This window comes from Thalassophryne amazonica, chromosome 4, assembly GCF_902500255.1.
Source record: "Thalassophryne amazonica chromosome 4, fThaAma1.1, whole genome shotgun sequence".
NCBI lineage: Eukaryota > Metazoa > Chordata > Actinopteri > Batrachoidiformes > Batrachoididae > Thalassophryne > Thalassophryne amazonica.
In genome coordinates this window covers 96,474,051-96,488,436 of record NC_047106.1, presented here as the reverse complement: position 1 = coordinate 96,488,436, position 14,386 = coordinate 96,474,051, and the positions used below count along the sequence as shown (strand labels likewise).

The 14,386-nt window shown below is 43.3% G+C and overlaps 1 protein-coding gene across 3 annotated transcripts in view; it reads left to right on the top strand.

Annotated features, from left to right (window-relative positions):
• si:dkeyp-97b10.3 (NACHT, LRR and PYD domains-containing protein 1b allele 3) overlaps window positions 1–14,386 on the top strand; it is a 136,507-nt gene that overhangs the window by 94,537 nt on the left and 27,584 nt on the right. For all 3 annotated transcript variants that reach the window (XM_034168290.1, XM_034168289.1, XM_034168288.1), the window contains 4 exons: window positions 7,122–7,163; window positions 7,257–7,306; window positions 7,510–7,562; window positions 12,962–13,186. In XM_034168290.1, the coding sequence (XP_034024181.1) occupies window positions 7,122–7,163; window positions 7,257–7,306; window positions 7,510–7,562; window positions 12,962–13,186 (370 nt within the window). The remainder of the gene's footprint in view (window positions 1–7,121; window positions 7,164–7,256; window positions 7,307–7,509; window positions 7,563–12,961; window positions 13,187–14,386) is intronic.

Sequence of the window (14,386 nt, the reverse complement as noted above, 5' to 3'; positions counted from 1 at the left end):
TCAGCGGCGACATCGACAGCGGGCGCTGTTCTTCCCCGATGTCTCGCTCTCTGCCTCCGATGCTCTTACCGAGTCGTGCTCGGTAACTGCCGAAGCGGGCCACTCACACCGCCCCTGTGTCTGCTTTGCAGCCGGCATCACCTCTCTGTGTACTGAATGGAGGTGCAGCCAACTCGGCACAAGTCCAGAGACTTCGCTCGCTGTTTTGATGCGGAGCGGCCGGTAACACCTGTTGCTGCAAGGACAGACTTTCCGCAGCGCCGCACATCTCGGTAATCGGAGCCGCAGAGCTCCATGGCCGCTGAGAGAGGTTTATATCTTTTTAATGACTTGAATTCTTTGCGGGTCCCGCCTCCGTACCCCGCGATGGTACCGGAGGCGAAAGACAGTAGATTTTCAATGCAACACCACTCAGTCAAACGGGCGTATGAAAAAGTCCCCCAAAATAATTTTCAATCAATCAATCAATCAATCAGTTTTTTTATATAGCGCCAATCACAACAAACAGTTGCCCCAAGGCGCTTTATATTGTAAGGCAAGGCCATACAATAATTATGTAAAACCCCAACGGTCAAAACGACCCCCTGTGAGCAAGCACTTGGCTACAGTGGGAAGGAAAAACTCCCTTTTAACAGGAAGAAACCTCCAGCAGAACCAGGCTCAGGGAGGGGCAGTCTTCTGCTGGGACTGGTTGGAAAAACCAGGAAAAAGACATGCTGTGGAGGGGAGCAGAGATCTATCACTAATGATTAAATGCAGAGTGGTGCATACAGAGCAAAAAGAGAAAGAAACAGTGCATCATGGGAACCCCCCAGCAGTCTACGTCTATAGCAGCATAACTAAGGGATGGTTCAGGGTCACCTGATCCAGCCCTAACTATAAGCTTTAGCAAAAAGGAAGTTTTAAGCCTAATCTTAAAAGTAGAGAGGGTGTCTGTCTCCCTGATCTGAATTGGGAGCTGGTTCCACAGGAGAGGAGCCTGAAAGCTGAAGGCTCTGCCTCCCATTCTACTCTTACAAACCCTAGGAACTACAAGTAAGCCTGCAGTCTGAGAGCGAAGCGCTCTATTAGGGTGATATGGTACTACGAGGTCCCTAAGATAAGATGGGACCTGATTATTCAAAACCTTATAAGTAAGAAGAAGAATTTTAAATTCTATTCTAGAATTAACAGGAAGCCAATGAAGAGAGGCCAACACGGGTGAGATATGCTCTCTCCTGCTAGTCCCCGTCAGTACTCTAGCTGCAGCATTTTGAATTAACTGAAGCTTTTTAGGGAACTTTTAGGACAACCTGATAATAAAGAATTACAATAGTCCAGCCTAGAGGAGATAAATGCAATGAATTAGTTTTTCAGCATCACTCTGAGACAAGACCTTTCTGATTTTAGAGATATTGCGTAAATGCAAAAAGGCAGTCCTACATATTTGTTTAATATGCGCTTTGAATGACGTATCCTGATCAAAAATGACTCCAAGATTTCTCACAGTATTACTAGAGGTCAGGGAAATGCCATCCAGAGTAAAGATCTGGTTAGACACCATGCTTCTAAGATTTGTGGGGCCAAGTACAATAACTTCAGTTTTATCTGATTTTAAAAGCAGGAAATTAGAGGTCATCCATGTCTTTATGTCTGTAAGACAATCCTGCAGTTTAGCTAATTGGTGTGTGTCCTCTGGCTTCATGGATAGATAAAGCTGGGTAACCAGTCCCAGCCGAAGACTGCCCCTCCCTGAACCTTGTTCTGCTGGAGGTTTCTTCCTGTTAAAAGGGAGTTTTTCGTTCCCACTGTCGCCAAGTGCTTGCTCACAGGGGGTCGTTTTGACCGTTGGGGTTTTACATAATTATTGTATGGCCTTGCCTTACAATATAAAGCGCCTTGGGGCAACTGTTTGTTGTGATTTGGCGCTATATAAAAAAATTGATTGATTGATTGATTGATTGAAGATTTCTCCGTTGAATGACAGATTTGGGCTTGCAGATTTACTTTACTACATTCAGAAGGATCTTATGTGTAAATATAAGTCATTTTTTGGTCCAAAGATCTGACTGCATTTATTTCAATGCAGGTCTACTTTAAACATGTCCAACATCAAGGGGGCAAGTTGGTCAGAGAATTTCTTTAAAAAATCAGCTGGAAAACCGTCTGGGCCTGGTGCTTTGCCACTTTGCATTAGTTTAAGACTGGTTATTACTTCATTTAAACAAAGAGGAGAATCAGGGTTTTCCTTAGTTATATTTTAATCTTTGGGAAATTTAGGTATCCAAAAAGTATTCATTTGAGTTTTATCAGATGGGGCCTCAGACTTGTAAGGATTAGTGCAATATTGGCTGAAAGCCTTATTTATCTCTAATGGATTTTTGGTTATAGTACTTGGGTCTTTATGAATTTGTGTAATAAAACGAGATGAATCTTGTCGTTTCAGTGTCGGTGCCAACAGCCGACTGGCTCTGTCACAGTGTTCATAATATGTGTATTTTGTGCGTCTTAAAAGTGACTCTGCTTTATTTGTGGTGATGTTGTCAAATTCAGTTTGGAGCTTTAATCTCTCTGTTTGATGCGAAGAATTAGGAGAATGCTGGTTATCAATTAGCCTGATTGCTTCAGTAGTTGTTGTTGTCTTTGTTTTCCCTGCTTGTTAATTAGCACAATAGGAGATAATCTCACTGCGTATGACAGCTTTGAGGGTTTCCCACAAAGGGAAGGAGAGGTAGAATCAGATCTATTTGTTTGAATAAATAGGGAAATCTTCTCTGATACAAAGTTGCAAAATGTATCAGAGGATAATAACCCTGTATTGAGACACCACGTTGGACGATTCTCACTTTTGGGAATGAGCTGCATATCTAACAATGAGGGGCGTGATCTGAAATGATTATTGTAGAATAGTCACATGATTTCACAGTAGATAGCTTTTTATCTAAAAAATAATAGTCTGAGAGTTAGTCTGATGTACATGCGAATAAAATGAAAACTCTTTTATTGTTGGGTGATTATGACTCCACACATCCACACAACCAATTTGGTTCATAAGTGTAGTCAGAGTTTTTGCCATCTTCAAGGGAGTCATATTTTTCGGATTAGATTTATCAAGGGCAGGGTCAATTACTAAATTGAGATCTCCCCCAAAAATTAAGTAATGTGTTCAGACAAGGAATTAGTGAGAATAAAGTTGTAATAAAACTAGGACAGTCCCAATTCGGGGCATAAACACAGGTCAAAATGACTGGGGTTTGGAGTAACTTGCCAACAGCAATGATATAATGCCCATTTGGGTCAGGTAAAATTTGTTCGGGTTAGAACTGCAGTCTTTTGTGTATTAATATTGCTGTGCCTCTTGAGCGGCTATTGAAACTTGAATGAAACACTTGTCCAATCCAAGGCTTTCGTAGTCTGGTATGATCACCCACGCGCATGTGGGTTTCCTGGAGAAAAATAATTTCTGATTTCAGCTGTTTAAGGTGTGAGAAAACTCTTGCTCTTTTTATAGGTCCACCAAGTCCTTTCACGTTCCAGCTTGTAAACCTAATGGAACCAAGCCCATCCTTTAGATTAGAAACATTATTTGGATAGTATAACTTGATAATATAGAATAAATACTCATCCAAAAGACTTATTATATAAAGCAGAGATGTAACCGCATGGACATTGCAACAGAGTATATCAGATGTAAAAACACCCAAAAAAAGACAATAAAAGACAACAGAAAAAAACAGTACAAACAGAAAACCCCCTCGTATATGAACTACAATTGATGCCGAATTGGCCTAAAAGAAAAACGGCTTATACTTTAAACTTGTCCCTAAACTCACCTAAAACTCTAACCAAGAAAAGGAAAGGAGAAAACGATGAGTAAGCAGGAAAAATTTACAGAACTCCGATTACCGCTACGTAATTACTTCCCTTAATTTCTAAACAATGTAACACATTTATAAATAGAGCCAACCATGCTCTTTGTACCAATAAGGACTCCTCAGAGACACCAGAACTGTAAATTCTGTCCATTCAGTTATTCCTAGAACTTTAAACTTCCACATTATTCGCTTACTTCTGTTGCCCCAATAGAATCGCTCCGCCTCCTCGGCCGAGTCAGATATGCGCATCTGTCCGTTATGGTGATCTTCAGGAGGGCTGGATAAATAACACCGAAGCGTTATTCCATCCTTGTAGAGCTAGCTCTTCACTTTGTTGAAACTGGCCCTTTCTTGGCAATTGTGTTGCTGAAATCTTCAAAATCTCATGAAGTCCCATATATGAGATATTGCGGTTTTTCTTCGCCCCACTGCAACACTTGTTCTCTGTGAATTATTATGAAATCGGATGATGAAGGGTCGGGATCCTTGAGGCGGCTTCGGAGCCGGACTGCGTATGAGCGCATTCGAGCTCAGTGTCCAAATCCTGCAAAGCTTCACCGGCCACCTTCTTTAACAATGTGGTTATAACGAGCCGGGCGTCACTCCCCTCCATTCCTTCAGGGACACAGATCACACGTATGTTCTTTCTTTTTGAGCACAAAATCAGATCCTCATGGACTGCTGAAGTTTCTCATTCACCTGCATAGTGGTCTCCAGTTGTGATTTTAGCGTGGTCACGTCCTCCTCCAAAGCGGCGATTCCGTCTGGAGTGAGCGGTGTGCGCCGTCTCCATGGTGGTGATGGTAGCAGTGTGAGAAGTTAACGGTCTCTGTGAATAGTTTGAAGTGAGGCTTGGATTGGAGCCAAAGCAACATTCACGGAGGCGGTGAGTTCACTCGTTACACTCTTATGAAGTTTCTGTAACTCTTCAACCAACATGTTCAATGTTAGCAGCTCCACATTAGCAGCTACATCATTAGCCATCTTCCTAGCCTCTTTGTCTTTTGTGCTAAAGTGCTGAATTAGCTGAGGTTGGTTTTTTACCGCGACTGCTGTGAGATTTACTCATGCTGGTGTCCGTTGAGGTGCGATGCGACGTCTTGTGGTTTAACAGATAAAATGTTGTCAAATTAAGCGTGTCATCAAGAAAAAAAAAATGCTTCAGTATCAGGGAGCAATTCGAGTGCGTCTGCTCACATCGACGCCGTAACCGGAACCTCAACAACATTAACTTTTATAACAGTTGCAATGGTGATATGTGTTTTAGCTGTTACAATGTGGGGAAATCCCGCAGTGACGCATGCTTCGCAGCTCCAGGTCACAGGGGGACACCCCCCCCCCCCCCTTTGTCCGCAGATGTCACTGCTGCGTAGAAAAAAAATAAACCATTTATTGAATCCCTCTTGTAGAGCCGACAGTACAAGTACTGTCATAGCTCATGACCATGGCCATCATGGCGTACAGTCATGAAATGACATGAGTAGAGCTGCCACAAACGATTATTTCAAGGCTGTGAAAACTTCACGGATCCGCAAAATTCCAGGGATTTCATCATGGGTGTGTGTGTGTGTGTGTGTGTGTGTGTGTGTGTGTTTTACTCTATAATTGTGAACGTCACTGAGTTTTTAAAATGTTTATCGCAGAGTGTTCTTTTTTTAACAACATCATGCAAGCTTTATAAGACTGCGGCAGTCCGTGGGCACTGATCTGTGTGCTGCAGATACAAATCAGTGTCTTTCATGCAAGTGTGCATGAAAGACACTGATTTGCACCCCGCAACACGTGGCATGCGGGGGGAGAGGGTGCGACAGACCCGCCCAAGCCCAATACACACATATGCCACATGTTTTGGGGGGGAGCCAACACTCTGACACGCCACATGTGTGTTGCTAAGTTACACCACACTCGTGGGGCACTTAAGCCCCTTTCACACCGGGGGTGCTCCCGGTTGCTCCCACTTGCGCCGTGCGTCATTATGATGACGCCGCGTGGAAGCAGCTCAGTGCCGAGACGATGCAGCTCGGCACCATAACAGCGTGAGGGCGCAAAGGAGGAAGCAAGTTGGGCGCCGAAAAATTAAACCTGTTTAATTTTTTTGGTGTCCTGTGCTCAACGCAGAAAAGAAGTGGTTCCAGCGCAAGTCGGGGCAAAGAGGCGTTACCCGGCGTGACTCGAAGCCAATTTATGATTCCTGCTGTGTTCCATTGTTCCCGCAGTATAAATCATGCAGGATTGTTGTTATACCGTGTACTTAATGCAGTAAAAACTACATGCTGAAGAAAAAAATGCAGAATGATTGCCAGAAATATCCAGTAAAAGTCCGGACATCTCTAGTCCACTCATGGACGTCGTTCACGCGCGCACCATGTGAACAATTAAAAGAAAAAAAAAAAGTCTGGCTGCTGGTATTAGTTCCTTGTTCTCTCCTCAGACTCTCTCATCACAGTTAAAAAAAAAAAGGACATAAGTCCAGGACATGTCAACACCAAGTAGAACTCCAGACATCTCCACATTTGCTTAGGACGGTTCGTGCACGCGCCGCGCATCTCGCGGTCAAGGGAGGAAAGATAAACTATAACAGAACTCAGAGCGCAGCCCTGCAACTCAGCACAACAACAAGTAGAAGAGAAGTCAGAGTGCACAGTCTGTCTGCAGCCAAACTGTGCACTCTGACTTCTCTGTGCAGATGACCTGCAGGCTGTGTTCTCACCTCCTCTCTGCTCCCTGCTGCGCGCACCTGACGCAGAAATTCCTGCGTCGTCATGACGCCACAGGGAGCAACTGGGAGCAGCCCCGGTGTGAAAGGGGCTTTAGACACTTTTTACAGCCAGGTCAAATGTGGTTGCCTGCTGTCTACTCTCGTGCAGGGAGCACGAATAGCCATGCCTTTTCTAATTGCCTGGCAAGCGGTGTTAGATGTTCATGTGTGGCACCTGGAATTTGGCCGACACCTAGCGAGGAATGGGGACAAATGGGCACTCGCAGGGCATTCACTATCTTTCGGCTGCTTGTGTGTGCGGATGGCTGTGGGGACAGGTGTATGAAGCATTTGAGGCGCTTCCGATTTTTTCACGAATGGCATACAATTCCTCCTTTGCACGCCAGTCGGCTTCAATCGTGTTATGTGTGAAGGGGCCCTTACTCTACACAGCCAATGAACTCGTCCATAATGTAAAACCTTGTCTAAGATGTCTGTGAGAGGCTTTGACCTTGTAAAAAACCTGATTATTTCTGTATAATGTTGGTCTTGAATTGTTTGCTGTATAGAGTCAAACCCTGGACCTGATGCAGAGGTTTTAAATGGGAAAGGTATGTAAATGAGAACTAATGTTGTAGGATAACAAGTGTGTATTTGCTGTTACTTGTGATGGTGCTAACATTTGTTGTCCTACATTCTGACAGATGGGGCATTCTTTAAAGTATGCTGTGAAAAATGCAAAGCCATTCGACAGGTGAGACTATTACTCTGTGCTGGTGTCATATGATACATTTTTGTTTGAAAGGGTAAAAAAAAAAATCCTGTTTTGTTGTCTGATGTCTGTTGTTATTGTTTTCCAATATTGGCAACTTTGGCTTTCTTTGTTCTACTCTAGATTTCCTCAAATATTATTTGTGATGTAAACACATAACAAACATATACTGTTGCATTCCGCAGAGCCAAGGTCACGAGCTTGTTACCCCCAGAAGGATGTCTAGGGGGCAGTTACAGTAAGTATGGCAAAATATCTCTGCAGCTACATGTATTGTACCCACTGATTGTAGTCAGACTCAGTTTACACTGATTCTGCATGTTTAGTATCTTTGTGTGTGTGTGTGTGTGTGTGTGTGTGTGTGTGTGTGTGTGTGTGTGTGTGTGTGTGTGTGTGTGTGTGTGTGTTATACACTCTGACAGCCACATCAGCTACACAAGCGTGTAGTGTAGTGTGTGTCTTCGGTTTTTTGTGTTCTGGAGGACAAATCCTGTTATAGGGAAGGGTTTTCCAATTTGGTATCAGACAACCACGTATGAAAAAGTTTATCCTTTTAATCATCATCTATGTTTTAATAACCAAGTAGACTGTGTGTGCGTGTATGCATGCATGTGGGCATGCATGTGTATGCCTTCGATCACGGAGAAACCTGGAGAGTTGATATTTGCCGTTTGGTATGCTTATTTATCATATACCTATAAATGATACGCCAATATGATTGGATAAAACACTAAAGAATAAATAACAATACACCCTTGTGATATTTTTTGCGGACCGGTAATATTTTTCATACCATCCGAGTAAGTGAATGTTGCCTTGGTAATCAGCCAATCCATACATATGTTGTGACGTCACCGCACGTGTGATCCTAGATATTGTCAATGTGTAATTAATACAGTGGTCCCTCGCTATATCGCGATTCACCCTTCGCAGCCTCGCAATTTCGCTGATTTTTTTTGTGCAGTTTTTATGCTTCTTTTTTTTTTTAACAGCGCATTGTGTTCTGCGTCCTTATCAGGTGGGCCAGTCGGCATCACCACGATTGCTCTCACTGCCTCCGATGCGCTTACTGAGTCTGCAGGCTCGGTAAGCGCCGCAGCAGGCCACTCACACTGCCCCCCCTGTCTGCTGTGCCGAGCTGCATCCAACTCCAGCAACAGGTCCAGAGACTACGCTCGCTGTTTTGTATGCACAGCGCCCGCTGCATGGTCTCGGTAACCGCAGCCGCAGAGCTCCGTGGCCATGACTTGGATTCTTTGTGGGTCCCGCATCCGTACCCCCGGAGGCAGTGAGCGAAGGGAGAGCCCACGCATTGTGTTCTGCGTGCATTTATCATTTATACTTATATGATAAATCGTTATCAGTTGTTCACCAATGAATACGGCTTTTTACACCCTCAGAAAACCATACACCCTTCAGCCTTGATTTTAAATGTTTAAATGTAAATGTTTAAATTTTAAATGTTATTGTGGTTCATGTTAGTTTAACAGTGTTGTTAGTGTTATTAATTTATTGTGTTTTTGTAGTTCAATTGGTTTCATCTGTTTAGTTAAGTGTCATGTTGTCGGTACCATGAGTGAAACTGTACTGTGTTGGATGTCTTCCACCTCTCTGTTTGTCGGTGTGTAAAATTAAAAGCACTTGCATCAGATTGGAGAAAAGACAAAAAGGTGTGTGTGCATGCGTGCATACAACATTAATCATGGAAAAGCTGTGGAGAGCTGGCATTTGCCTTTTGGTACGCTCATGTATTTTATGTCAAGGATGAACATCACCAAAACAGAACATAGATAGGACTAATATCTTTAGAGAAACTACGGATATCCGCTAACAACACTGAACAAATGGACGTTGATAATTACATTCTGGACTGTCACGCTATTCCAGCAAGGGTGGGCGATGGAGGGGAGGGTAAATCTCCTTTATATTAAAGGACATGTTACATGATTTTTAACGTCCCAGTTAGCAACACAACATCAAATTATTCATGATTGTAAGTATCTCCGCGCACATGCACTCATAATTAGTGGTCTCTGATGTTTTTTATTGCTCTCCCTGAGGAGCTAACAGGTGCATTTCACAAAAACTCACTCCACTCCGCATTTCTCTGTAATTCTCGGCGTATGACGTACCATATTATCAAAACAGAAACATGCGATGGCTGACAGTCACAGTGAAACAATTACAGTTATGTCCCATAACAAAGTTATGGAGCTTTTCTTTGAAAGTGATGGCTCCGGATTTACAGAGAAGACGACACAATTCAGCCCGAAACTCTAATTTTTTCAGTCTTTTAGATTTTGGAACCAAATTGTGGTGACTCATTGATTGTGTCACTTGATGCTGGTTTACTGCTGCTGTGAACATGATGGATGTGGACTGTCCTCCACCATGCTGTTTTTACAGACTGCCTGGATACGCAGATGTATGTCTCATATTGGAAAAACTCAGAAGACGAGATTTTCAGGAGATAATGGACTCTCTAATGTGCCACAATCGTGACAGACGTTGATCTGAAGGAAGAGTTGCGATCGGACATTATGGATGCGCGATCAGAACCTGAGGGCATGTGGACCTGGACATTCTCTGGCCGGCTAGCTGTACCTGAGGACTAGTGGAACTTGAAATGTTCTCTGGCTGTCCATCTGTGTGAGGACTAGTGGACCTTTAATTAATTGGCTGGCGATCACACACGCACGCTTGATTTTGTGAATTTATTATTTGGAAATCTTTACAACTAGGTGAGTGGAATGTTCATGTTTTCGTCTTTTGCTTTGTGTTCCTTTCAATGGAGCTTTTAATGTTGATCAGGTTGCTGTTGCCCCTGCGACCGATCCCGGCTAAGCAATTGAAGATGAGATGGGACACACACACATACTAAACACTGATCAACAACTCAGAAACAAAAGAGCCAATGGCTTCTTGACCACACAAGAGACAGGCCAGGCAAACTGTAAAGCACAGCCAAGACTTCAGAGCAGGATTATCCCAATTTCACTCTGTTTACATTATGGGGAGATTTTTTCCAGGTGAGAGATGCTTCAATAATTAATCAGAGGCTTCCAGTGGTGATAGATCCTATTAGAGGAGCTCTGAGTGTGTACTTTAATTTTTTAAGTTTCATAAGAAACAAGACATCATGCAACCAGGCCTAATTGAAGGTGGCAACAGCGAATTTCCAGAGAGCGAAGAGGGAGGGTAAAGGCAGTGGAATTCCGTTGAGTCACTTTAATATCATCCTGGGAGGCAGCCAAAATAGCTATGTGGAGGGAAGGACAGATTTTCAAATCCAAATCTTTGAGGACTGTATTAAAAAAGGTATGCCAGTAGTGGACGATTTTGGGCATAACCAAAACGTGGGTCAAGTCACAGGGGTTCTAGAACATCCCTCACCTAGTTGCCTTGGATAAAGCTTGGTGAATCTGACCTTACGATAGTGAATTTTGTGTAGTACTTTAAATTGTATTAAGCTAAATCTGGCACAACCTGAGGAGGAATTGGCAGCAGACAAGGCTTTTTTCCAGAATGTATCCATCAGGATTATCTGCATTTTATTCTCGCAGTTGGCCCTTATTTTGTTACTCATTGGGTCAGATGATGAAGAAATAGGTTATAAAAGAAAGAAATGTGTCCCTTTGGTAAAAGTTCAGTTCTGAGGATTAAACCTACACTGTATGGGGGTGAGATTTGAGGAAATAATGAAGTGTGAGTCTTCCAAATTCACATATCTGAAAATATCTCAGGAAATCTGCATTATTCCGATTAAAGTGAGTGCACATACATATCCTTCAAATAGCGAAAGCTGTTTTCCTCATAGGACTTAAATCAAGGGTCAGTTTTAGCCATCAAAAATAAATGGTTGTTACAAATGGAAGTGGTCTGAAGGAGAGTGAGTCAGCCGAGATAGTGCCTAATTTTTGCCCAGCATTTCAACATACTGATTACAATAGGACTGGATGTGCAATGTGACTGGGAGAGAGAAAGTGCATAATCTTATGAACGTTAGCTGCCCAATAGAAGCCAGTAAGATTGGGAATGGCCAAGCCCACTATGGACTCTGTTCTTTGCAAGAATGATCTTCTGACTTTCTATTTTGTCAATAAATATTACATTACTCCACCTTCTTAAATGATAAATGGACTGCATTTTCATAGTGCATTTCCATCTGAAGCGGATGCACAAAGCACTTACAGTGATGCCTCACTTCACCCATATTGATGTCAGCATGCTGCCATGCAAAATACTCAACTGCACACTGGGTGCAACTTGGGGTTATTACCCTGCCCAGGGTCATAGTGGTTTTCTGGTCTGGCCAGGGATTTGAACTAACGATCCTCTGTTTTCAAGGTCACTGTATCAACCTAGACCAGAGGTCTCAAACCGTTCCAGAAAGGGCCAAGAGGGTGCAGGCTTTCTGTGCAACCACCCCACTCCAGCAGGTGATTTCACTGATTAACATCACTTTGAGCAGGTGAAATCAGTTAATCAGTGAAATCACCTGCTGGAGTGGGTGGTTGCACAGAAAGCCTGCACCCACTCGGCCCTTTCTGGAACCGGTTTGAGACCTCTGACCTAGACCATCAACTCCTTATGTAAACTAATCTCATCAGGATAGAGCTAAATTCAGTAATCTTTTAATGATATCTTCCACTGTTTCTCTAAACAAAAGTACTGATAAAATACAGTTAAAGTATCGGATCAATGAGCAGACCTCTAAAAGTAGTAGTACCATTCAAATGTTAACAGTACCCATCCTTACTAATAAACAAAAGATTGGGCATGCTGTCCATCTGTCTGCCCATGAGCCTTGTAAGCACATCTTCTCCACATTGTTCGGTGGATTTCAACGAGACTTCACACAGTGGTACCACACCATATGAAGACATGCATGAAGGAAAAAGAAGAGATTGGCCACATACAAGGAATAAGAGCATCTGCAGAAGGGCCCCTACTATTCAGAGATGTTGAAGTCTCTGCAAGTGTGAGCTCCGCTTGTTCAGAGAGACCAAGTATTTATACCCTGTGAGCACAAGGAGCTGCTGTTGCTCTGGATATTGTTATCTGATTAATTACCCTAAGCTCTCCTGACAGACAAATTCCAGCTATCTGTGTTTAACATCTGGGTGAGCAAACATCAACTCTACACAGTGCAAAGTAGAATATCTTCAACCTTTTGACTGGCAAAACAGGGAACAAGGATGAATCACAACATTTGCTATTAAGCCACTTTAATTTCTTTATATCAACACAAAAGATTTATTACGACATGGAGACAACTAGTATAGCAGAGCGGCCCTTTCTAATGTCAAACTCATACAGACTGCTGTGCAACACAAGAATCCAGCAAATGTTCATCAGCAGCGCAGTAATATTTCTCTGATTGATGGTATGTGTCACAAACCTTAAATTACACCTTTCCTTTACATAACAGTGATTGATTGTCCAAATAAACAGATTCACAGTTTCTAAATTTTTATTTTAAGGGTTTTAAAGGCTTAATTATAAGTGCTCTTTTTAATGATGCATTTCCCTCAGTTGTTGGCCAGATCTGCTTGCATTAAAGCAAGATATAGTAATACGTCTAAATAAGTATCAAGTCCCCCAAAGTGGCAGTGTCTTTGTGTGTGTGCATTTTAGGGTGCTGCTAGAAGGTGAGGGCACCTACGAGTGTTCGGTCACGGGCCTGGTGTTTGAAGTATCAGAACGGGTACATGTTCGGTACTCAGTCCTCTCCTGGTCCAAGTTTGCCAATTTGCTCCCAGATTCTTGGAAGTCTGCTGGTCCCATATTTAACGTGGACATGATCAACAAGGAAGCTGCTGTCCTAAGTCTATTCAGTTCCTCACTCCCTGTGCCTACCAGGTGAGTACAGACATTGTCTCTGTTTTGGGGTTTCAGTACTCTGCAAATGTTGATTAAAATGTTGAGTTCCCGTAGTGTCTCATAGCCATGTTTTTTCCAAGTATTCCAACAAAGACTTTGCCTTATTTATTCTGGTCTTCTCAAAAGACTTTCATGTATTAAAGAGGCTGTTACACTCTGCATCTAGAAAGTATTCACAGCGCTTCACTTTTTCCACATTTTGTTGAATTGAATTCAACATTTGGATTGTGAACTGCTGAATGAATTCACTCCAGTTTGGATAGTGAATTCATTTGTTCTGTCAAAATTCTTCTTGCAACACTCCATAAGGACAGCATGGAAAAAGTGTTTGGGGTTTTTTTTGCAAGTTTTTGTTGTGAAAGTGTAGGAACACGGACCCACAACAGGGGGCGTAAAAGAACGGGCAATGGATAAGCCAAACAGTAACAATGTAATGTTGTAAATTGTGCACAACAGAATACAGACAACAATCAGTTTGGGGACTACAGTCAATACACGTTGGGGTGACGTGTGGGCAGGCTTTGAGGATAGGAGACGTCCATCCAGAACCGAGCCGGATCCCACACGGCCCTCACCGCCAACGGACCTGAAGAACACCGGAGCCGCCAAGTCCTGGTCCCCAGGTGGTCACCGTCTTCAGCTGTCAGTCCTGGTACTGCTGGCAGAGAACAGAAACAGCACAGGTGAGTGTGAGTACGCACACTCAGTAATCCCACAGTCTGTGTTCAGTAAGAGGGAGCACCTCCACCTCCAATCACACACTCGTGCGCTCCTGTCTAACCACTTATCTGGGTTGGGGTGTGAAGCGAAGCCGTCGCTGATCACACCAAACGCCAATCCCACAGATAAGGCAAACACCCACAGAGAAAACGGCTGCAAAAGAGTTCAGACTATTATTCAGTTTAGAAGTCAGCAGAGAAGTACCTCCAAGGTAGCTGATTTCTCGGCGAGGAGATGGAGTTGCAGTCCGGCCTTTATGGTGATGGTGATGAGTTGACTGAGTGCAGCTGGTGCTGATGAAGAGTGACAGCTGTCACTCCCAGTGGCTCCGGCGCCCTCTCGTGCTTGAAGCCCCCACTCCAAGCAGGGCGCCATCTGGTGGTGGTGGGCCAGCAGTACCTCCTCTTCAGCGGCCCACACAACAAGTTTATTCGAAAAATAAGAAATCACATTTACACA